The sequence below is a fragment of the Meriones unguiculatus genome, chromosome 6, assembly GCF_030254825.1.
Source record: "Meriones unguiculatus strain TT.TT164.6M chromosome 6, Bangor_MerUng_6.1, whole genome shotgun sequence".
Classification (NCBI taxonomy): Eukaryota; Metazoa; Chordata; class Mammalia; order Rodentia; family Muridae; genus Meriones; species Meriones unguiculatus.
The window spans coordinates 45,825,357-45,849,174 of record NC_083354.1 but is presented as its reverse complement, the minus strand read 5'-3'; the positions used below and the strand labels follow the sequence as shown (position 1 = coordinate 45,849,174).

Genomic DNA, 23,818 nt, shown 5'->3' with positions numbered 1-23,818 from the left:
TACCTATTTTTATTTTATATATTTGAGTGTTTGCCTGCAGGTACATCTGTGCACCACAGGTGCATCAGGTGCCAGCAGAAGCCAGAAGAGGGCACCAGATACGCTAGAATTGGTATACAACTGGTATTACGGATAGTTGTGAGCGGCCACGTTGGTGCTGGGAACCGAACCGAGGCCCTGTGCAAGGCCTGCTAGCACTCTTAACCACTAAGCCAGTATTTGTCTACTCTTAAACACTCCTGGTGGCATCTCCCTTCTTATGGGTTTTACTTAACATTATTGCTGGATTGTTCCATGTCGAATAAGAATGACTTGGTGGCTGGCCCTGGTGGCACATTCTTGCAATCCCAGCACTTAGGAGTTAAGGCAGAAAGTCAAAAGTTCAGTCTCAGGCTGGGCTACACACATGAAACTCTTTTAACAAAAACAGTTGAGGGTCAAGCTAGGCTCCTGTCTGCAAGCATAGCAGAGCATCATTAATAGTGTCAGGGGCTGGCTCTCTAGCTTGACTGTCATGTGGAAGGTACCAGACAGCAGCAGACTGAGACAGATGCTGGGACTTGCAGCTAAGCGTGGGGTGGAGCTCCGGGGTCTTGTGGAAATGTTGAGGGAAACATGGAAGGACATGAAGGGGACAGGAACCCCATAAAAAGACCAACAGTGACAACTAACCCAGTCCTATGGGGGATTACAGAGACTGAGACATCAACTAAGGAGCATGCATGGCCTAAACCTAGGCCCCCTGCACATATGTGACTGATGGTGGCTTGGTCTTCCTATGGCGCATCCACTGAGTGGATGGGGGAGGCTGTTTCTAACATGGGCTCTATTGCCCACTTTTGGATGACTTCTCTCTGGCAGGGCTGCCTTGCCTGGCCTCAGGGGATGAGGATATGCTTAGCCCTGATGTGACTTGATGTGCTCAGGAGGGCTGATACAGGGGGAGGTGAGGCTCCTTTTTTTCTGGGAGGAAAGGGTGAGGGGAAGAGAAAAGAGGGGAAGAGGGAGGACTAAGAGAAGAGCAGGGAGAGGACACCCTTGGGATGTAAAGTAAATAAACTGAAATAAAAATTAAAAAAAAAAAAAAACAGTTGATGGGCATCTGTACAACTTTACTTCCACTCTAAAAATCAAGAGACAAAGGTGCAAGCCAGGGCCATTTCTTAGGCTAGCACAGATGCCAGCTCAGTCTTTCTAACTAGAAAGTTCTTCTGCTGGAGCATCCATGAGGGGAGATCCAGTGCTGCATGCAACGACAGCTCCTCGGGGGCTGCAAGAACCTAGAAAGAATACTCTCCTGTTCCAGGATCTCCAAGTCTTAACTCCAGAATGGAATCTATCTTTCTAAATTTAAGCATGCATTCGATTTATAAAACAGACCAAAGGTCTGATTACAGACAGGAAAGTGTTTGAAATAATAATAATAATAAACCCACTGTGCCTGTGAAGGAGACCTCTGCAGCACTTACTGGATGTACAGAGGTGCTCCTCAGTGGGCAGGCACTGTAGTGTGCCAGCTTGCCAGCCTGTCCTCCTGCAGTGAGTATACTGGCCATCCCCTCTCGCCAGGGTCCTGATCAGAGTCTGGTAACACCACAGGGTCCTACCTGCCTCTTCCCCTTGAATGAAAAGACTTGTATATGGAGCCATTGAAAAGACCCTAGTAGTCCTGAACTCCCTGACCCCAACTCCAGGTTCAAGACTCGCTTTGCTCTTTCTTAGCCCACGTCCAGTCAGCCTCAGACAGCCACATCTCTTCTGGCCAGGGGAGGAGGTACCTGTTGATTTGCCCTGTAAGGTGGGGCTCTCCTGTCCCTCATTTCTCTGCCTGCTTCTGAGAACACCACGTCTTCCTCCTGCTCCTCACTCTCCTCAGAACAGGAATCAAACACATCAGCATAATACTCTTCAGCAACAAGCGGGTCTTCTGGGATCTCTGAAATAGAGAGTAAGGAACAGTCACAGTCACTGAAGTCACAGCGCGGTGAGCTGGGAGCCTTGCGTACCCTTAGAGATGGGCACTAGCAAAGCTTCCTTAGAGCACAGATGCTGACTCAGAGCCTCCTGAAAGGGTCCGCTGGATACAGTCAGCACTCTGCGAAATCAGAGCAGTAGAAAAGGGACACCAACCTTTGAAGTTAGGAGAACAAAACCACAGGACAAGAATAAGTGATCTACTTTGGAGCTTTTCCATGAGTCCTTATTAAAACCGAAGGGAGTTGGGAGAAAAATAAAGAGGAGATTCCACAGCAGGGCCCTGTTATGCAACTCACCAAAGTTTGTAGCTGAGACAGTGGAAGGGGAGTGTGTTAATATCCCTCTGGAAGTTTTAGGGAAGATTACCCATGTAAGCTGATGTCAATAGCCCATGTTACTTGACACAGTATCTCTAGTGACTGAAACAGAAGTGGTACATAGAACAATATCCTCAAAGAAAGGTCAAGGGTATGGGGCACACACTGTAAATTCTGATTTACTAATGGGGACTAGCAGTGGAGAAATACCTTTGGCTGAGAGAGGAGGAAATTACATGAAGGTACTCTGCTGCATCCAGGTTAGGCTCTGCACCTCTCTGACTTATAAACAATTTACTGTTCCTACTTGATAACACAGGGTATGATCTTTTTAACCCATTATTACCATTCTCTCTCTGGTGGGGAAACATGGCACTTAGGATTAGAGAATTACAGTCTAACTCAACCTTTGCCTGCTTGAATATAAAACTCTGGGCAAGATGCTTACAATTTAACGGCTCTGTTTTCCTCAGTAAAACTAACGTATGTGTACTAAAGCCATGTGACTTGCAGTCTCCATAATAAGCTGCTTATGAAAACACCTGTATATAGGGGACTATCACAGAACTTCCATTCGATTTGTATATCTCTAAAATCGGGCTTTTCATTAACTAACTCTAGAGTCCTTTGAAATATGACACTAGCTGTAGACCTATTCAGCAAACAAAGATTTACATTTTTATTGTTTTATCTTTAATTTAAATTTATTTTCATAAATTATTCACGTTACATTCCAACTGTAGCCCCTCCCCTCCTCTCCTCCAGGTCCCACTCTCCCTCCTTCTTCCTCCCTATTCCCCTCCCCTAATTCTCAGAAAGGACCCCAGCCTATCAAGTTTCATTAGGACTGCTTGCATCCTCTTCCTCTGTGGCCTGGTAACGCCCCCCCAACACACACACTAGGGGGAAGTGATCAAAGAGCAGGCAACAGAGTCCATGTCAGAGACAGCCCCTGCTTCCCTTACTAGGAACCCACAGGGAGACTGAGCTGCCATGGGCTACATCTGAGCAGGGTCCTTGGTTGGTGCATCAGTCTCTGCAGACCCCCATGAGTGCAGATTTATTGGCTCTGTGGGTTTTCTTAGGAAGCTCCTGTCCACTCTGGGTCCTTCTATTCCCCTACTCTTTCCTACAAGTCCCTGCACTCTGTCCAAAACTTGCCTGTCAGTCTTAGCATCTGCTTCGATCCCCTGCTGGGTAGGATCTTTCAGAGGACATTTATAGTAGACTCCCATCCTGTTCCCTCACTTCAACTACTTCTGGTATCTATCCTGTTTACCCTTATGAATGAGAATTAAGCATCCTCCCTAGGGTTCTCCTTGTTATTTAGTTTCTTTAGGTCTGTGGATTATAGTATGGTTATTCTGTATTGTATGGCTAATATCTACTTATAAGTGAGTATATGCCATATGTGTCTTTCTGGTTCTAGGTTACCTCACTCTACATAATCTTTTGTAGTTCCATCCATTTGCCTGCAAATTTTATGCTTTTTTAAATAGCTGAGTAATGTTCCATTGTGTAAATGTACTACAATTTCTGCATCCATTATTTGATTGAGGGATATCTAGGTTGTTTTCAGATTCTGACTATTATGAATAAAGCTACAATGAACATAGTTGAGCAAATGTCCTTGTTGTATAGTGGAGCATCTTTCAGGTATATGCCTAGGAGTGGTATAGCTGGGTCTTGAGGTAGCACTATTCCCAATTGTCTGAGAAAGCATCAGATTGATTTCCAAAGTGGTTGTACAAGTTTTCACTCCCACCAGCAATGAAGGAGTGTTCTCCTTTTCCCACATCTTCGCCAGCATGAGCTGGCACTTCAGTTTTTGATCTTAGCCATTCTTAAGGGCATGGAGAAAGCAGAACAGACAATCCGCTGCTGGAGTCACCATCATGACAAAGGACCTGATTAAGGTGGGGTGAGAGATTTGGTAATTTCCTTGCATCTGTTAATTCATGTTATTTGAATGAAGACAGATCAGATTAGTGAGTGTACAATTTGTAAAGGTTAGATTGGACCAGTGAATATTGAATTTGCAATTAGGATACTGTCCTATAAATATATGTGCCATTCTGGTTGACATGGTTGTGTCAGGTCAAAATTTGCAACAGAGGCCATTGACTGTAGCTGTGTGTGTCAGGTTACAGGTCTCAGCAGCTAACACTGCACATCAGGGAAAGGTCAAACAGTATCTTATTAATGCCACTCCCTCTACTAGGGAATTGTCTGCTCTTTTTCAAAGTCAGTACAGCTATGCATTTTTCAATTAGAGATGCCTATAAGCATACAAGAGGCTTACAGAACACTTGATAGATTAGATTAGAAAAGAAAATCATCCTGCCACATAATAATCAAAACACTAAATGCACAGAACAAAGAAAAATATCAAAAGCTCCATGGGAAAAAGGCCAAGTAAAGTACAATGGCAAACCCATCAGAATCACACCTGACTTCTCAACAGAGACTATGAAAGCCAGAAGTGCCTGAACAGATGTCATGCAGTTCCTAAGAGAACACAGATGTTAGCACAGACTACTATACTCAGCAAAACTCTCAGTCATCATAGATAGAGAAAACAAGATATTCCACAACAAAAACAAATTTGAACAGTACCTATCTACAAATTCAGTCCTATAGAAGATAACAGAAGGAAAAATCCAAACCAAGAAGGCTAACTACATCCAGGAAAACACAGGAAATAAATAACTATACTACAGCAAAACTAAAAGTAGATAAGCACACAAACACACTACCACAACCAACATCAAAAAAAAGGAACAATCACTGGTCATTAATCTCTCTCAGCATCAGTGGACTCAACTCTCCAATAAAAAAGACACAGACTAACAGAATATATGGGTAAACAAGAACCAACATTCTGCTGCACACAAGAAACACACCTCGGCCACAAAGATAGATTTTCATTTTTAAGGCACACTACTGTGTGCATGTGGGGGTAAGAGGAAAACTTGTGGTCAGCTCTTTGCCCTACTGAGCCATCATGCCAGCCCCCAAAGGAAGGCTTTACAATCTTCTTGTTATCTATGCTTTCATTGCAAAACACAAGAGGCTATACAAGGAGATAAAAATTAGCTCAATGACAAAAATTACATATAATCATTTCTAACAAACGTTGCCAGTTCTTAGGGTAGGACTTCCATGCTCTGTCATTTAATCCAAGCCTGTTTCCTTCAAGATCTATGCTTTTTAACTGAACACCAGAGGAGAGAGACAATTTGTATATAGGGACCATGTTTTATTTAAAACAAAACAAAAACCTTCATTCAGCTCACAATTAGGATGACCTATGCCATACCGTGAGATATACATGAGAACTAAGAGCCTCTCACGTGACTTCCTCCTCTGCTCCTTCCCCTGCTCCACCCTGAACCTCTGTCTCTCTTTCAGAATTGTCTGTTTTCTCATTGGCTCCTCTACTTCACCTCCTTCCAGTGTCTCTCTGTCTCTTTTTACAGTTTATTCACTTGTTCACTTTTTCATATTTTCTCCCTTCTGTTCTCCTCCTTTTCACCTCCCTTTTCCCTCTTTTGCTTTCAACTCTGAGTATGACACGGTACAACAGATTTCTGTCATTGCGCAGTTTGCAGGAATGGGCTTAGACTTGTGTACACACTTGAAATCCTTAGGATTAAAACAAAGTGTTCAGGAATAAAGACTTATCCATTCAAACTAAAGGTGACACTTTGCTATTTTCCTTTTTAGTCAAAATTTCGAAATGTTGTTTGCGGCCCCCAAAAGTGACTTCTCCATTCACAGCTTGAAACACACTGGTTTAGAATGCTGGCTTCTGCATCACAAAGATCTGCATGCACAACGATAACAATGGCTCCACAACACTGGGTACCAGTTTAGCTTGGTGCATTTTTGTTTTTTTTCATCTAAAGACCATAGATGATTATCTGCCTCTGGCATTATTATGAACAATCAATAGTGTAACAAAAACAAGGCATTATGAATCGTGTTATTGTATTTTACTCAGTGAACATCAGCTGCTATCAGAAGCTGTGAAGTGTGGCAAACATTTTGATTTTGCCTGTTAATACGGAACATCAGGAAGAAATATAAATATCAGACAATCATAATTACGTACCAAATGTGAAATGTTCTTTTCTTTATAATCAGTCTGTGTGGATTTTCAGAACTGACTCAAAGACACACTAAGGAATGATGTCCCATTGGTTTTGTTTTGTTTTTTTTTTTTGTTTTCTACTGGTCTCCACAGGGACCCACGGGCACTTCATTCTCTCCCATCATCTGCTGGTCCATGAGGGCCTCTAAATTCTCTACAAACAGCTCAGGAAGACATGAGATTCTAGAGTGAAAGGCTTGTTAAGTCAAATTGTAGGCTCCACAGGTTATATGGCTGTATTCGGTTATGTGACTTCTTTGAAGATGATCGGTATTCAAATGAAGAGTGTGGCTGACCAGGTCATTATCTGTACAACTCAGACATTTTTCTCTTGCAAAAAGTACCATCTCCCTCCTCCCATAACAGGGTCCACTGTGCACATAGAGCCTTGGTTCTTACCCTCTTGAACCTGTGATCCCCTAAGAAGGAAAAGAGTGATCAAGGCGCAGGATTATGCCTGACTCACAGGACCGACTGGGATGCCTCCATCTGCAGTGTCTCTTGCACACACTGAACTATCTTGGTGTTGCTTAGAAATGGAATTGTTTTCAAATGGGAAAATCAAAACAAATGTAGGCCTGCTTCAAGCGTGTTAGTCAAGCTGCATGTTTTTCTATAGCAAGCCCAATTTGAAGTCTTGTTCGGCTAAGGCTCATTTCTCCTGTCACCAAGGGAAAAACAGACTGTGATAAATAGCTTTAATTTCCTCACACTCTGAAGTCAGCCTCATAACGATGCAGTCCAGATTTCTTCTGTGCTGGGTGGACAATCGTTATGTCTCTGGTTTTGGAGGCCCGAGACAGCGACAGGGCACACTCATGAAGGAATCCAATGTTGGTGTCTGAGCTTGGACACCAGAGTTGCAAATCCATACTGGAGGGAAAGAGAAGTTATTACCCAGTTCCACAGAAAGGGTGTCTTTTGTCAGATCCTTCAGTCAAGAGTTAGACAAATCCCGTCTACGATGACAGAGTACTGGAGTCACCTACAGGGCTTGTGATGGAGTTAACTTCCAAGGCCAGAAACAGGCACTGAATGCCTTGGAGCTGGAGTCATGGTTGTTTTGAACCACACAACTTGGGTGCTAGGAACTGAACTCGGGTACTCTGCGAGATCGATATCTCCAGCCCCACAATTTACGTTTCTATGAAGTTCCAAGCTGGTGTGGATGGTGCTGGTCTAGGGGCCACACCTGAGGACAACTACACAAATAAGTTGTGTCGTATGCTACGCAGAGTCACTTTAGTAAAACACGTGTGATCCCACATCTTCCAACCTTTGTATGACAAAACAGGAACAGAAACCAGCTACTTTCCAGGGACTAAAGCACTGGTACTCCTGGCCACAGTTGCTTCCGATCTCTATGGTGATATAAACAAGGAGTCTGCTTTGACTTTGTGAACAGGGACACAGAAGTGGATGGTGAGCAGTTCCAAATCAGTCTTTATGTTTGCACAGCGTTGTACAGTTTCAGAGGCACATTCACAGCTGTCATTCCATGCATCATGCATGGCACCAAGTCTTCAAGTCAGACCATGATAACGGTTTTTGAGCACCGTCCATATAAGGGAAGTGAGGGCTCAGACCACAGAAAGTCACACAGATGCACACAGTGTGACCATGAAAGCAGAATGCAAACAACCTGAGCCCTGGCTTCTGTGCTAGTGCCATTTTACATGAATAAGGAATTTTCATCTTTGTTCTAAAACCACTTTAAAATCATGACCTTAGCAGCTCTGAAAGACACTGGACAATTAGGTGTGGGGAGTTGGCTTGAGGGAAAACCTAACTCTCACTTAAGCTAGCTGGTTGTTTCACAGGAGCAGAGAAGAGTGAGTGCCAGAGCCTCATCAGCTCTCACTTCCTGTCTCAGGTGGGCTCAGATTTGCAGGTGCAGGAGAACCATCTAGACACCTTGTTAAAACCGCCCTCCCCCTGGCATTTCCAATTCAGCAGGTCTGGGGTGAAGCCAAAGATTCTGCCCTTGTAATGATGCTGCCAGCATGGAGAAGTAAGACTATTACATTGGGCATCGGAGGAGAAACTGGCATAGAGGTGATGTGTTAAATAAAAGCCCTTGTCGTTTCATGTAGCAACAGACCAGATCTTTCCACTTCTAAAGTGATCAGATACACATTGTCCATTTTTTCTTAAAGAGCCAGTTTTTCTGTTTGTTGTTTCAAGCTAAATCAAGGAAAGATCTTCTGTAACTGCTTGGCCGTGTGTGTGTGTTGGACTCAGTTGTCTTCCTCAATCACTCTGCTTCCTTTCAGAGGCAGAGCCTTTTGCTGAATCTGGAGTTGACTGATTCATCTCTAGCTAGCTTGTCCCAGGGACCGTTCTGTCTCTGGTTTTGGAGGCCTGAGATTACAGGCAGGCCTCACGCCCACATGGCTTTTCTGTGGGTGCTAGAGATCCATACTCCAATCGTCAGACTTGTAAATGCTTTTCCCTCTGAGCCATCTCACCAGCCCAAGCACAGACACTTAGAAGGGGAATCTCCACCTGTCCAGCTGTCATAATCCCACTGCTATGCCTTGGACAAATGTGTGTGACAGACTTTCCAAAGTGACTCTCAAGAGGAGACCACAGCACAGCATCAACAGCAGCGCCTTGGATCTTAACGGAAGCACAGGTTCTAAGCCTGTCTCTGACCCCGGCCCATTGAATTAGGAGGCTGTGTGCAGGGCTCTGAGTTCAATCCCCCATGCCATAAACACTGCTGTATTTTGACAAGCCCTCCAGGTGAGTCGGATGCACACCCCTAATTCAGCAAAAAACTGTCACTTAATATCGGTTCAAATGAAAATAATTTCCATAATAACCTCTGAGCTCAAGAGGGAAGGATCCATGCTTGTCTTGTTCACCTCGGCACCTCCAACAGATGGCTCAAAACCTTTTGAATATGAGAGTCCAAAAACCTCTGAAAGGGGTGGTGAAAGATGGCTGTGGTTATGGCAATGAAACCACAGCTGATGCTCAAAGTCAGGCTGATGGAAAAGGACATTAATGGAGAAGTTCTGTGGGCGCTATCCTTCCACAACAGCCTCATTAAGGAATCCGCTGCTCCGAAAAGGCTGCCCGACAGACAAAAACCAAACTTCTCCGCCCCTTTGTCCTTGCTCAGTCCCGGAGAACATGGTTTTATATCACTACAGCTGAAGTTCCAGATTCTTCAGTTTTGAACAAGGTGACTAACTTTTCTATTGTTCTGACCACCCCAAATTTTAACCCGGAGAAATGTGCAGCCCTCGCTAGGACTTTGTGTAGAATGTATCTGAAATATGGAAGCCCAGTTAAAATGATGGCGAGTTACACTGCAGATCTCACCAAGGGGATCTGCCAGAGTGAAGAAAATGGCTCTGTCCTTAGCAGAGACTTGATGGTTGAACGACATACCTTGTCTTTCAGAGACATTGTATCTCAGTCTGGAATGGAAACTGTTATCCTACACAAGGCATTGACGCTGAAAATGAATTATTGTCTATCACCCCCAAATAGAAGCTGTCTAGGAGTTTGCCAGGATCCTGCCTACCCTGGTATGGCATTGGCAGGATGGGGCCATCCCGCATTCTTTCGTGCACCTCCATGCTGAAGAACTGGAAGGCCTGCAGATGTGCAGGGTTACATTGCTGGCTTTGTAGAGCTGGAGGCGAGCAACAGACCAGCGCTCTATGACATGCTTGTGAATCTGGCAGACAGTGAGATCACCATCGCTCCACTTGCAAAAGAGGCCATGGCGATGGGCAAACTGCATAAAGAAATTGGTCAGCTAATAGTGCAGTCTGCAGAAGGCCCAGAGAAGTCAGACAGCCAGGTTATACAGGACGTTATCTTAAAAACAAAAGAAATCTTCACCAACCTGCCACTATTTTAAGAAGTGTCAGATGATGTGGGAATGATTGTTCTCATTGTTGAGGGACTGAATCAAAAGCGATTCCCACCTTCGACAGAGAACTTCCTTTATCATCTAGCAGCAGCTGACCAGATGCTGAAGGCCTGACTGTCTAGTGTCTTACTGTGGCCTCTACAGAACTTCCCTTTTATTCCTAGTACCCATTGACCTTATACAGTATTGGAACTACAGAGGAATGTTCCATTTTTAATGATTTCCAAGTATTAAGATCTGACCTGAGAAACACATAAAAACAAGAGTGATTTTTCTTCCTGACTCAGTTCTGGACAGTGTTTTAACTACTGTCCTAATGGTGGGATCGGTACGGCTCAGCACATGAAAGCCATCATTGTTCACCCCCATTTGTCTTGTTGTAGCCATAAACTTCATGGTTTATTTTCAGAAAGCTGCCTCAAAGTTTGCTTTCTATTCTTTTAGGAAAAAAAAAAACTTGAATTCCACACGAGAGATTTTACTTCCTGAGCCTAACTGCAGAATTGTCCAGAGGGTCGCCCAACAGATACTATAGTTATACTTTCTTGTAAAAGAAAATGTTTTGGGGCCTTTGAAATTTTTGTCTGTGCTATGAAGGTTTTTCATAGATTTTGTACATGAGTAGACAACTCCAACAACCTTTATACTGCCCTAGCTGTAAACATCTGTCAAACATCAGCCATTAGTACTCTTGGACTAAGAGCTGCTAGCAGTCTTTGGAAAAGAGGCAGGAGGAGCTCCCTTTAAATGTAAACACGCATAAGAAACAATACAATACCCTGGTTGTTTTTGTTTGCCATGCTGGAGCTAGAACCTGCGGCCTTGCTTGTGTCCCACCAAGCTAAAACCCCAGCCCAACAATGCTTTCATATATTGGTAAAGGGAAATGAGAATCAAATTGCAGAGGCCAAAATTAGACAGTGTCTTCAAATGACTTCAGTAAAAGTAATTTGGCCAGATCATCAACGACACTGTTATTAGACACTCTTAATTTGAGATCTTAAAATTGCCAAACAAGCACGAATGTCTAAATTATGCGTTCTTTATGTCTACTCATGTTAATTATGATAGGCCACTTTCCTTCAGTAGAATTGCAGAACATTCAAATCTTACCAGGTAACATGTTTGCAGAAACTTCATCTAAGTTGTGTCTTTTTTAAAAAACCTTATTGTTAGACATTTAAGTAAAAATAAGAAATAGCATTTCAGTTTTGTCCTTGGGTGAGAACAGGGAGGGCCTGAAATAAGTTGTTTACTGTAGCTAACAATTGAAGATTAAATTTGCACTGTATGAAAAAAAAATCTCTGAAAAGTACAGGCTTATGAACTGCATCATGGCACCACATTCAAAGGCTTTCGGAATCCTTGTTGGAGGACAAGGGATGATGAAGAAGGTGCTGGAGCCCCATCCCCACTCCATCTCCTTTTCTTCCGAATGTTTTGAATTTATCTGTCAGATGGTATAGTTTGGATATTAAATGTCCCTCAAAGGTCCATGTGTTGGAGGCTTGGTCCCCAACCCATAAAGCTACTGGAAAGCAATGGAAGTTTTAATATGACAAGTCTCAGGTCACTGAAGGCATGTTCCCCAAGGTCACAGTGGTCCCACAGTCTCTTCCTTTCTCCCTTACTTTCTTGCCATAAGGTGAATGGCTTTGTCTTGTCACATGTTCCTAATAGGATGTGCTGACCCACATGGGTTCCATACCACACTGGGGAAAACCGGCCATAGGCTGAACCTTCCAAAACTGTAAGCCAAAGTAAAGAGAAAAGTCCTTGGGAGTTGACCATCTCAAGTGTTTCTAACGACAACAGTGTGATGGTTCGAATAGGAATGGCCTCCACAGGCTCATGTACGTACATGTGTGGTCATAAGGGAGAGAGGCTATGGGACAGAGATTAGGAAATGTGGCCTTGTTGGAGTGGGTGTGGCCTTGATAGAGGAAATGTATCACTCTGAGGTTTTAAATGCTCAAACAGGACTGTTCTTCCTGCTGCCTGCTGATCTGGATGTACACCCCTCAGCTACATCTCCAGCGCCATGCCTGAGTGCATGCTGCCATGTTTTCTGCCTCGACTAATGGACTAAACCTCTGAAACCATAAGCCAGCCCTGACTAAATTTTCCTTTAGAAGAGTTGCCGTAGCCATGGTTTCTCTTCACAGCGATAGAACACTGGTTAAAATGGAGAGCTGCCGAGCACATTTTCATACTAAACTTTATACCCCAACCTGCAGGTCCATCAAGCTCAAGACCAGACCTCAGCCAAAGTTACCCTAGAGTGTGACGCAACTCGCCAGTAGACTGTGGATTTCTCTAGGTGCTCCTGCCATCTCCCAGGGCCAGATGTCTGACACGTGGGCAGAGTTATCACCAGTGAATAAAAGCACTGACAGAGAGAGAACAACATCACAGCTACAACCAAACCTGTCTGGTGGACTCACCCATAGCGAAAACGCTCCCTACACCCTCAACCTTCATTCTTTCCATAGCCAATGGGGCAGTCAGGGTCCCACCCCTTCAGAGTGTACAACCTTCCTCACACAACCTGAAGGAAAAGACTCCAAAACTTTACTGATGTAGAAAAGGCATTTTATCACTTTCTAAACTTCATACTAATGTTGGTTTATTTTTCATTTTCAGTTTTTATAAACCATCTCTCCCCTGCTGTGAACCATGAGATGGTTCATCAAAGCTACTTGGTGAGTCATCAGCTGGGCCTAGGACTCTATTTTCAGGGTGTCCCAGTTCCTGATGACAGCAGCTATTAGAATTACTCACTGGGCTCAGAAGCCATGGAGAACGAAGGGCCCACTGTAATAAAGCCATCATTTCTTCTCTTGGTGAGCCTCCCTTTTACTGACACCATGGGTCCATTGTGGAAGTCCCAGAGAGGCAGTTACTCCACACTCTAAATGGCTGCTGCCTCAGTATTTCATTACAAAGAGCCCTTTTCGGGGCCTGTGGGAAGGGACTGCAATTTTCAATCACCGTAACATTTAGCGGGGCTGGCACTTAGGGCAGCACATTTGTGAAGGAACAATTTAGACTGATGGAGAGTCCGGTGAAGAATGCGGGGGCCTCTGCTAAAATGAACACACTCATATGCTGAGGGAGAAATGCAGGCTCCACACACTTTTAACACTCAGCTCTGCAGAGCTCCTCATCTCACACCTCCACGGTCTTCAATGGTGGGTTGCAAATCTGGCCTTCAGCGACCCCCTCACTGTCAGGAGAACTAAGCACTAAAATCTAAGTTTGGCCTTTCTGTCATCAGGTTGCAACCTGCTTTCCCAGATTGGCCTCCTAATGAAGAGTTTGACAGTTTTCCTTTATAGGCACAGTCAAAAGGAGCTTTGGTTGGTGGCCTTGGGTCCAGCCAGAGGCAGAGGCAGGTAGCGGTGTGTGTGTGTGTGTGTGTGTGTGTGTGTGTGTGTGTGTGTGTGTGTTGGAGGGGATATGCTCTACCATGGAGCTTCATCCTCAACTTTGCTTTATTTTTCTAGTGCCTTGCAGATACCTCCCACATGAACCTTTGGGCCAAACCCTTGACTGTGTAACCTAAACTGAACCCTCTCTGCTTTTCTCTGAACTCACTCATCTCTTGCTTTCCAACTTCATTCCCTTAGTGAGCCACTCCTTCTAGAAATTTCCTGTCAGAATGATAGCCACCAGCCAATGTGACCGCTTAAGTTACAATTAAAGTTAAATGACAATGTAAGCCACAACAGCTACATTCCATGTGCTCAGTGGTCACATGCGACAGAATTTTAGGGTATTTCCACTACTGCCGTGGCTAATTCGTTGGACAGCACTGCTCTGAGGTTTCTTTTCTCTACTATTCCCTCTGCTGGCCCACAACCCTTAGTTTCAGCCCTGGTGTGTTTGCTTCACCTCTCTTACCCCTCTGCCTCTCCCCAGCCAGTACACCAGTGACTCCATCCCATGGTATCCCTGAGCCAGAGCCAACTGAAGAGCTCACCACATGGAACCCTCAAGCCTATGAGATGGCTTCTCTACCTCAGGGAAGGGTGCCCCATGGACCACCCAAGTCCCACAGGAGGCCACCTGCCTAGTGGCATAGCAATGATCAAGTGTGTCTTGTCAAACTGTCACCAACTGCACACAGAACCAAGCATCAAATATAGACAAGACACTTCCAGCCTCTAGGGGTGGGAGCTGCTAACAGCTGCCTGGTTTTCCATCTCCTCCATGCTTTCTTCTCTAGGTGCTGTAACGAGCTATAGGTGAGTACCCTGACCTTTTCTAAAATAAACCCTCACAACCAGGGCTAAAATTAACTACGCTGATTCGCTTAGCCTCCAGCATCACACATGAGGCTGTGAAGAGAAGTGATTTTCTTAGCCACAATGCATATTCATGACCCTTTCACTGTGGAAGGCTAAATTAAGTACAGTACAGTACCTTTTATATACATCTAGGACAGCAGGTTCTACCATTTTATTCAAAGGGACATCTCTATATTTGATCAAGTTCACTAAGGGCCCCCCATTCTCCCTGCACACACAGGAAGGGCAGGGTGGAGGAGAGGGAGGAAAAGGAAGGGGAAGAGCGGGGCTTCATGATCACTTTGGAACTAGGTCTCCCTTAAGCTCTAGAGTCTGTGATTTTTATCTTATGTGTCAAACTGAGTCTCCCTTAGGCAAAACTATAACATTTCTCTGAACATTTTTTTTTCTTTTTTCTTTTTCTTTGCAGAGCAAAAGCCAAAACAACTGGGTGAAATTTGTCTTTTCTCCACCAGAGTCAGAGACAGAAACAAGGGTTGGGATATCCACTCTCCAAGGGGAAATACAGCAGGTTGTTCAGTGGCCCTGGGTGTTGGCACAATGGCTATATGTCCTTTGCTGACACATGACACTTTACTTCTGAGCCTCTAAGCAACTGGGTCAAGTTGCTGGGCCTTCAGTGTCTCATCTGTAACATGGGGCTCAGCAGCCTCCAGCCCACAGTCTGAACTAGAACTAGACTATCAAAGGGCACGATTCTGCCCTCGGGAGCAATGACTCATGGCCAGAGGAATGGCTGGGTTAGCACGGCAGTCACTCTGGTCTTTTATAGCGGAACTCTGGAGTGTGTGGCTTAAGCTACAGAAGAAAATTTTTATCACCGTTTCTGGAGCCTTGGAAGTCTCCAATTAAGGTGCTGGTGGCTGGGTATGAGGCGATGGTATCTGTTATTTGCAGACAGCTCCCCCTCTCCCTGTATTCTCACATGACAGGGAGCAGAGAGACAGAAGGCAAGCTATCCTGTGTGTGTATTTACAAAGGTGCTCATATCATCATGAAGGCTCCAGTCTTGCGACCTATCCACCTCCTTGAGCCCTACCTTAAAACAGAATCCCACGGGGGAATGGGAGGGCATGCACGTATGCATCTCATTTCAAACAGTATGCAAGAGTCGCTTGAGATCTTTGGTAAAGTTTGGGATCATGCATCTCTGACATGTCTGGAGTGATGGAGACACTGTGAGTTGAAAACAAAGAAATCACTACTTTCTATTGCTGGCCTACAAACATTTGTGTAGAAACAGGATTATAACTGACACATGCACAAAGTTTAACACTCTACATTGCTACAGAATAAGGCATCTGCTTCCCTCTCTTATTTCACTCTGGCTGTGTTTATTCATTGACACTTTCTTTCACATACATGAAGTATATCCAGTAACTTGCTGATTGGCATAGAGAGAGCCTTGTGAACCAACTAAGATTTCCCCTCTGATGAAACCCTGAGTCCATACTCTCTCTTTCCCACCTTGTTTCCTGGAAAACTTGTCTCCCACAGGCAGCTCCTCTGCTAACTCACCAGCTGGAGGCTGAGAAAAACTGCCAGAAGAGACTTGCTGGTGTAGGGCATTCTCCATTCACCCATATGAACACTCACAGGAGATGAGCAGGGATCACAATGGAATGCAGGGGGCAGGCAGGACCTGCAAAATGGGGAGCGTGGGCACAGTGCACTGGAAAATTCTCATCGCATCCATCAGTTAAGGCACACGCTTCTGACTGAACTTAGAACTTCCTGTCAGAAAGCTGGTATTTGCCCTTTTGTAGCTTGGTCAAATGATGATCAGCTCATGGGGATCAAAGGAGAGGAAGGATTTCATGGCTATGTAATCTGGAAAGAGTTGCATTTTCACATACCCAGAGAAGAAAGAGGAATTAAGTGTATATTACATGTTTTCTAAATTAATGACAGATAGATGATAGAAGAGAGAAAAGGTAGAGGGGGGAGAGGACAGAAAGGGGGTTGAAGACGGAGTCCCAGGATTGCCTCACATTGTCACACTTATGGGAGCTCACAAGTCCAAAAGTCTACAGGATAGAGCATGCAGCAGGCTGGACTCACTCTTTAGTTAAACAGAAGTCTGGGGCTCAAGTCTTCCTCTTTGATTGGGTAGACTCACTCATATTATGCTTTATTCAAATGGAGTGATTTGAATTTATTTGAATAAACACAGTTACAACATGTAGACAGGTGTTTCACCACAGCAGCTGAACCTGTACCAAACCACCCCAGGAAGTATTTCAGCAGGGGTTCCGACCTAGAAAGTGAGATTGTCAGAGACTGAAGCTACACCTTCAGGCTGAAGAAGTCCAGGTTACTTCTAGTTGTGAGGAGCAACTTGGCACGTACCAGCCATGTGTAGGCATCGGCGATTACTCTCTTCTTAACAAACGTCGAACTACTTGAGCCAAATGAGCCAATGTCAGAACCAGTCTCCTGCCTCACAAGGCTTTTTCTGGTAGTGTTTGACAAGAACTGTCCACAATTCTGGGGCAGGTTTCTCTTCTACCTTTGTTATCAGAGAAATCTTGTCATGTTCGCTTTGTCTGGAGTTTTCAGATGTCATGGGTGAGCGTGTTTAGGTGAAGGTCCCATGTCCACCACTGGCAGAACAAGGTAAACAGGCTGCCCCAGAGGAGCCTGGAGCCTCTTTTGGGCAGGTGAGATTCCTGTGCTGTGTCATACCAGGGAGAAAATGTTGGCATAAAATATTAGTAACCAAAATCACTTTGGGGGGCTGGAGAGATGGCACAGTGGTTTCAGAGCACTGGCCGCTCTTGCAAAGGACCTGGGCTTAGTCTTCAGCACCTACTTGGTAGCTCACAACTATCTATAATGCCAGTTCCAACGGACCGGATGTCCTCTTCTGGCATCTGTGGGCTGCATGCACATATGTGGCACAGAAACATATACACAGGCCAAACACCCATACACGTAAAGCAATAAAACTTTAAAAATTAATTTTAAAAGTCACTTTCCTTATTGATTACTGAGGCAGCGACAGGTATCCCAGGACAAAGAGCACAGCAACACAATCAATAAAGACAAAACAAAAGTCTCTGTAAGCAGATCTCTAGCAACAGACAGAAATTACTTCCAACTTTTGGAGAAAGCCAAGTGTCCTGGATGAGGCATTCTAGAAAATGTCTCCAAGATGATCTTTAGGAGAGTTGCTTATCTGAAAGGCCCAGTAAAGTCTCACAGACTGAAGCCCATGGATCTCTAGGGACAATAGCAGGGAAACAGTGGAGGTGCTCCTAGAGAGAGCCTCTGTGGTCGAGGGACAGGGGGATGAGGGTTTTTATAGATAGTTCCACTGTCCTGAGTACTGGCAAAGTAGGCTCTGGCGGCCTGAGAACGTCTTTCTCCTCCCACAGAGCCAATGCTGAGAGACTGAGCACAAGGAAACGGTAAGGATTAAACGGGGTCTCGTCAGGCAGGCACTGGTGGTGGCGGCTGTACCAGGGAAAATGTGTCCTGACATTTACCTCCCATTTAGTTGGCTTTGTTGGGTTGTCCCTATCTGGCTTCTCAACTCTGACACTCCTGCTCCCCACCTTCACTGAGAACAGGGAAGGGACACGGTACATCTTGCCCTTTGCCCTAAATGTACTCAACTTTTCACCCAGAACCACATCACCATCTGCTTCTTGCTCTTGACTCTTGGACCAACTCTCTCATGGCTTGTTTATTGTTTACATATTAATTTGCCCAGTGGATTTTAACCCAGGCCAAGTTCTAAGCTCAGATGAATCCTCAGTTCACTTTTCAGCAAGCCCGCTCAGCCCAGAGTCTCAGAGAGCTCGGTGCAGTGAATGCCTATCCTCCCTCCCTCTGAACTTCCCTCTCCTTCCTGATTTGGGCCCAACTCTTCACATATTGACCCTACTTACTCAGCCACAGTGTTCATGTTTAGCTGATAATTGACCCCCAAGGAACCGGTACACACAACTGAAATAAATGCTGACATCATAGGCTCTGGAGCCCTCCCCATTGGTATTCCACTCTTCATCCCTTCAGTGTTTGTGCACTGCCCTGACTGCACGCAACAAGCAAGAAAGCCCAGGGCATGCCTACTGCTTCGCATCAAATTCTGTCCCTAAACAGTGATGCTAAGTCTTCCCACTAGAAAATTAATTTTTCCCTCCTCAGTAAGTAAGGAGAAGTAGACACAGGGTACATTTGCATTCTAATAGTGCTAAAGGGTTTTATTTCAGTGAGGTCAAAGCCAAGTGTCAAAAGGGGGAAGAAGAAAAATTTCAAGTAAATTTTTCATCGTCTACATTTTCCAGATGTTCAGAATGCAAAGGCAACAGGAGGAGAACAGCTTAGGCTAGGGGTCAGCAAACCACAACCTAAAGGTCAAGCATGTACCACACACTTCTGCGCACAACATCTGTGGAAGTCAGCCACAGCCCACGTTATCCACTGATGCATCCTTTCGCCGTCCCCAAGGGCAACAACAGAGTTGAGTAACCATGACAGAGGTGGTATGCCCCAGTATCTTCTACTCACTCCTTAAGGAGGCTTGCAAAGCCCTAATAAGGCAAATAGCTACCGATGCTGGATACCAACTCTGTGTAAGCCATGGAGTTGGAAGCCCTGGCTATTTCCAGATCATCTATCCATAGTAAAATCAGAAATACAATAGCATTTCATCAGCGGAGGTTCTCTCCCAAAATGTCACGTCCATCTGCGGTAAACATTTCATAAGGTTGACTGGCTCCTCAGAACTTCTGTAGTTGTTCAAAGTCTGGATGCTGCAGGTTCAGAGCCAAATTATGTTGGGTCATCAAAGCCACCTAAACGACTATTGATTGCCTGTCCCTGTGTGTGACCTAACATCCTTGGCACTATTAGGTAAATCTTTTGGGGATGTACAAAGAGATCTGTTAGCATGTATGAATACCAGGGCTGAGAGTGTCACCAGGCAACCTCTAAGGCCTATAACAGAGCCAGCCCTACACTGTTCTGACACACTCATCTAATGTTTCCAACAAAGTCCATTAAAAATGCCTTGACTCAGAACTTTCTTTGTCCTGTTACCATTAAAAGCTTCATGAAATTGCTGCCACATTGGAACATGGGACGCAGGATAATTTAAATCGGTGTTCTCTGGCCTTCAACAACTCACATTCAGGTCCAGAGTAAATTATCGCTCATTGCTGCGAGCTGTGTTTTCGTATCAACAACTTCGTGGCCAATGAGGTTCAAACTCCTGACCGTGAAGCAGAAGTCTTTCTACCTGAGAAAAGCTGAACTCGCTCTGGATCCAAAGAGCAAACCCAAGGAGAAGGAACACACTTTTAGGATCTGATGTCTGCTGAGCAAGGTAAGTCCTGCTCAAACACTTCCTATCGGCAAACCCTTGAGGCCATGGACAGGGGACAAAATCCTAACTTCACTCCAATCCTCATCCACTGACTCACAGGGATGTAAGAGCTTTCTTTTCACCTAACGCTTTGAAAAGGGAAAGATGAAACTCTAAATGTGACTGGCTTAAAACTTATTTTATACCCCTTACATATACCCCTTAGTATGGGATTTCATGAGAAACTGACATTAAGTTGCTCTGGAGAAGTTCCGTGGGATGCCTGGCAGAAGAAAGGGGGAGAGATTCCTGTAGCCTGGCATTTAGCATGTGCTGGGGGAAAGCTCTCCAGACACTGCCTCAGTGGACGCACAGGTGCACACCTGCAAAGGTGGGTGTGCTGTTCTTGTTGAGGATGCATCCTGGGGAAAGCTCCACATGGAGGTTTCACTTTAACACGGAAGTGTACTTACACAGACTAAGATGTACTGGTGATAGTATCATTTGCTGGATCGCCATCATGGACGCAGTCTGTAGGTGGCAGAGGATAGTGTCTCTGGAGAATAAGCCGCTACAGTGGGCCCAGACATTTTGGTCAGAAGAACTCTTCTCCCAGCTAAACGCACAGTCGATGCTCTCATTAAATCTCCACTGAAGTGCTAAGCCCTGAGCTAAACCTCATGTGTGTGATACAATAAGACAAATACTTGCAAAAGTAATATTCACACTAGGAAACTCACAAATGAACCCCTGATCCAGAACTAATGCCCACACCCAGGGATTTCATGTCTCTTCTCTGGTTTCAACCTTGCTTCTCACCCTAGAAAGAACCAGGATTTTAACTTGCAAGTCATTTACTTCCTCACTTATCTTTATCGTCTCTAAGCCAGGATGATTCCTGGGTGGCAGCCTCACTTGCTTGGCTTGAGAGGTTACATGAAAGGAATCAGACGCGAGGGAGTTTGGGGTTTTGCGTCTTTTAATTATATTGCCACAGCGCTGCAGTGTATCTACTTCATGGCATCACGGTACCCCACGGTATGGCTGCTAGGACAAAAACAAGCTGACTGACTTTGTTCTAGCTTTCAGAGGTCTCAGTCTATCATGATGGAGGGGCATGGTAGACAAAAAGAGACTAAATCATGGAGCCCGTGAGGCAGAAAGGAAAAACCCGTTTTCTAGAAGACTTACATTTTTTTTTTTCCTTTTATTCTATCTGGACTTCCAACTATGAGGTAATGCTGCCAACTTCGGGGTAGTTGGCCCCTGCCTTAATCTCCTATTAATCACCCTGCCTTAATCACCCACCCGGACACAGAGGTGGGTCTTACTGATTTCGTAGGTTCTTCTCGGTCCAGTCACACAGATGATCAAGGCTGGTCATCACAAGTCCACCTCTTGTCAACCTGACACCCAAATGCAGCTCCTTAAACCATAACATTCCGTCCCCAGACTCCAAAGGCTCATGTCACTCCATGCTATCAAATATTTCCAGCCCAGCTCCAAGAGTGCCCCTGCCCTTCACAGCTCCAGCAATGCTGAACTCCAAGTTTACAAATCTCCTTTGACACTGAGCAGTCCATGAGTTGTGAGGCACTGCAAAACCAAAGTTATATACTTCCAAAGTACAATTACACTGAGTAAAAATTCCCATTCCATAAAAAGGAAATGAGTTGTTTAAAAAATAAAAATAAAAGGAGGAATGGGACCAAAACAAGACAAAAACCACACAGGGAAAACTCTGAATCCTGTAGTTACATGTCTAGCACTCGGAATACATGGTGATGTGATGCGAGCTCCCAAGAGCCTGGGTAGGCCTTCCCTTGTCTTTGCGGCCTAAAACCCATGTGATCTACTCCCTGGGCTGGTTATGTTCGCTGCCTACGGTGTTCTTTGGCACACATCACTGGCACCTTCATCTTCTCTGGGTCTCCAATGCAGCTTCAGCTTCCCCATCACCACTTGACACATCAACCCTCTCAGAGCCTGCCTGCCACGATTCTGTCACACATTCTTTGGCCTGTGGAAACCTCCATGACCTCACACGTTTTGCAGTCTGTACTCTTGAAAACCCAGTGTCACGTGGACATCACTGAGGTTTACTGTCAGCCTGAGCAGTTGTCAGGCAGTCTTAGACCATGGCTATTTTGGCTTTTGAGCACCTGGGTGAGCATGCAGTAAGAGTGCCCGGAGAAACAGATCTTCGGCACTCCTGCGCAAAAGGAAAGTCTCTCCTCTCAAGGGACCGTCTTTCAGATAAGTTTACTCTTGAACATTCGTGAGCCTACAGTTAGTGGAATCTGACCAACTTCTGACTGAGCCAATGCAAAAGAATTTGGCGTCTTTTTAATGGCTTTCATCTCTCCAGCAGCTGTACCTTCCTCCGTGTCAACTTTAAGTGTGCTGCTTTTCTGGCAAAATGTTACAGTTTTCAAATTCTCTGCTCTGCTTTTTGCTCCAAATTCTCACTATAAACCTGGCTACAAGCATCTTGCAATACCCATATGATAGCCTAAATAGTAGCTGCCTCGAGTTCTTCCCTACAGGATGAATTAGTCCAGCACTTTGAAATCCAGCTTCCCACAGTCTTGGGACTCAGATAAAAATAAGCAAAGTATTTACCAGAATGTAGCAGGCATGGCCCTAAGCCCAGCTCGCAAGAGAAGCCTCGCTTCCATCTGCCCATGAGCACAGTATTCACCGCCTGCATTCCCACTGCCTTCTGGCTTCTGAGCTTCAGCAGAACCAGCCATTAGGCTCTGTTTACAGCATTCCAGGGCTTTTCTGGAACACATCTCCAAAATCTTCCAAATTCCTGCCACAAATTAGTCCTGAAAGTCTCTGAACCTCCTCACCAGGAATAGTCACATCAATGACCCATGGTATCAATTTTCCACAGTAGCTTTTCCATCACTTTAACAAATAAGAAAAACAACTTATGAGGAAGGGTTTATTCGGGGCTTATAGCTTCAACGCTTTCAGTCATGGTAGTGTGGTATGCAGCTCAGATGTGCAGCTACTATGATGGTGGCCATGAAGGAGAGAAGAGGGGGAGAGAGACAGAGAGGGAGTGATTGAAAGCACATACCTATGCTCTATCAGGCTTCTTCCTGTTCCCTGTTATTCCACATGGGCCCCCCATGTATAGGATGGCACTGCCCACATTCGCGGAAGCTCACCTCCCCTTAGTTAGTCCTTAGGAAATGTCCTGGCACACCTCTAGATGTGTGTATTAACTCAATCTAATGAGTTAACAGCCAAGATTAACCAATGACTATTCTAAGAAGATTGTTCATGTCATTAATAAGCTCTTGCATTATTTCTGGCGGCCGTTTACAGCATTTTGTGTGTATCTCCTGGTACACTCATGCAGGAATATGAGTGTAAACTGTGGAACTAAGTTACACGATGCCACGAGCTCATTCACAAAGGCTGCACACCCGCGTATGGTCTTGGCAGCAAAGGAAGCATTTATTCCTACCGTTCCACACCTCTGAACACAGCTGGGCTCTCTGGATTTTAGACTTTCATCCAGCTTGAGTAATTCTGGACTAGTGTCTCAGTGTATGTTTTAATTTGCAGCTCCTTGGTTTACTCTGTGTGGATCAAAGATTGGAATTTTCTTTCCACACACTGGAAATACATTGCTTTGTCACTACTGGGCCAGCAGTTGGCTTGGTGCTCCTCTGCAAATCATATCTTGTTTTACTCTCTGGGTTCCTTTAAGTATACAGACATCTTTGCTTGGTTATCAATCTATAGCTTTCTTTCATTTATTTTTTTTTTCTACTTGGCATTTGTGTGTCTCTTACATTTGTTTAATATTACCTGTCATCAATTCTAGACATTTTTATCTCTGAC

At 44.8% G+C, this 23,818-nt stretch overlaps 1 protein-coding gene and 1 pseudogene across 2 annotated transcripts in view; one reads left to right on the top strand and one right to left on the bottom strand.

Moving 5' to 3' along the window:
- Nek11 (NIMA related kinase 11) overlaps nucleotides 1–23,818 on the bottom strand; it is a 221,161-nt gene that overhangs the window by 76,080 nt on the left and 121,263 nt on the right. Inside the window, exons 13-14 of one of the 2 annotated variants that reach the window (XM_060385387.1) lie at nucleotides 1,779–1,936; nucleotides 1,096–1,280 (exon numbers count right to left, since the gene is read on the bottom strand). In XM_060385387.1, the coding sequence (XP_060241370.1) occupies nucleotides 1,164–1,280; nucleotides 1,779–1,936 (275 nt within the window). In that variant the 3' untranslated portion in view covers nucleotides 1,096–1,163. Of the gene's footprint in view, nucleotides 1–1,095; nucleotides 1,281–1,778; nucleotides 1,937–23,818 lie in introns of those variants that run through there. The other variant, XM_060385386.1, reaches the window with a different exon arrangement.
- On the top strand, nucleotides 9,390–10,450 carry LOC110566887 (DENN domain-containing protein 10-like; annotated as a pseudogene).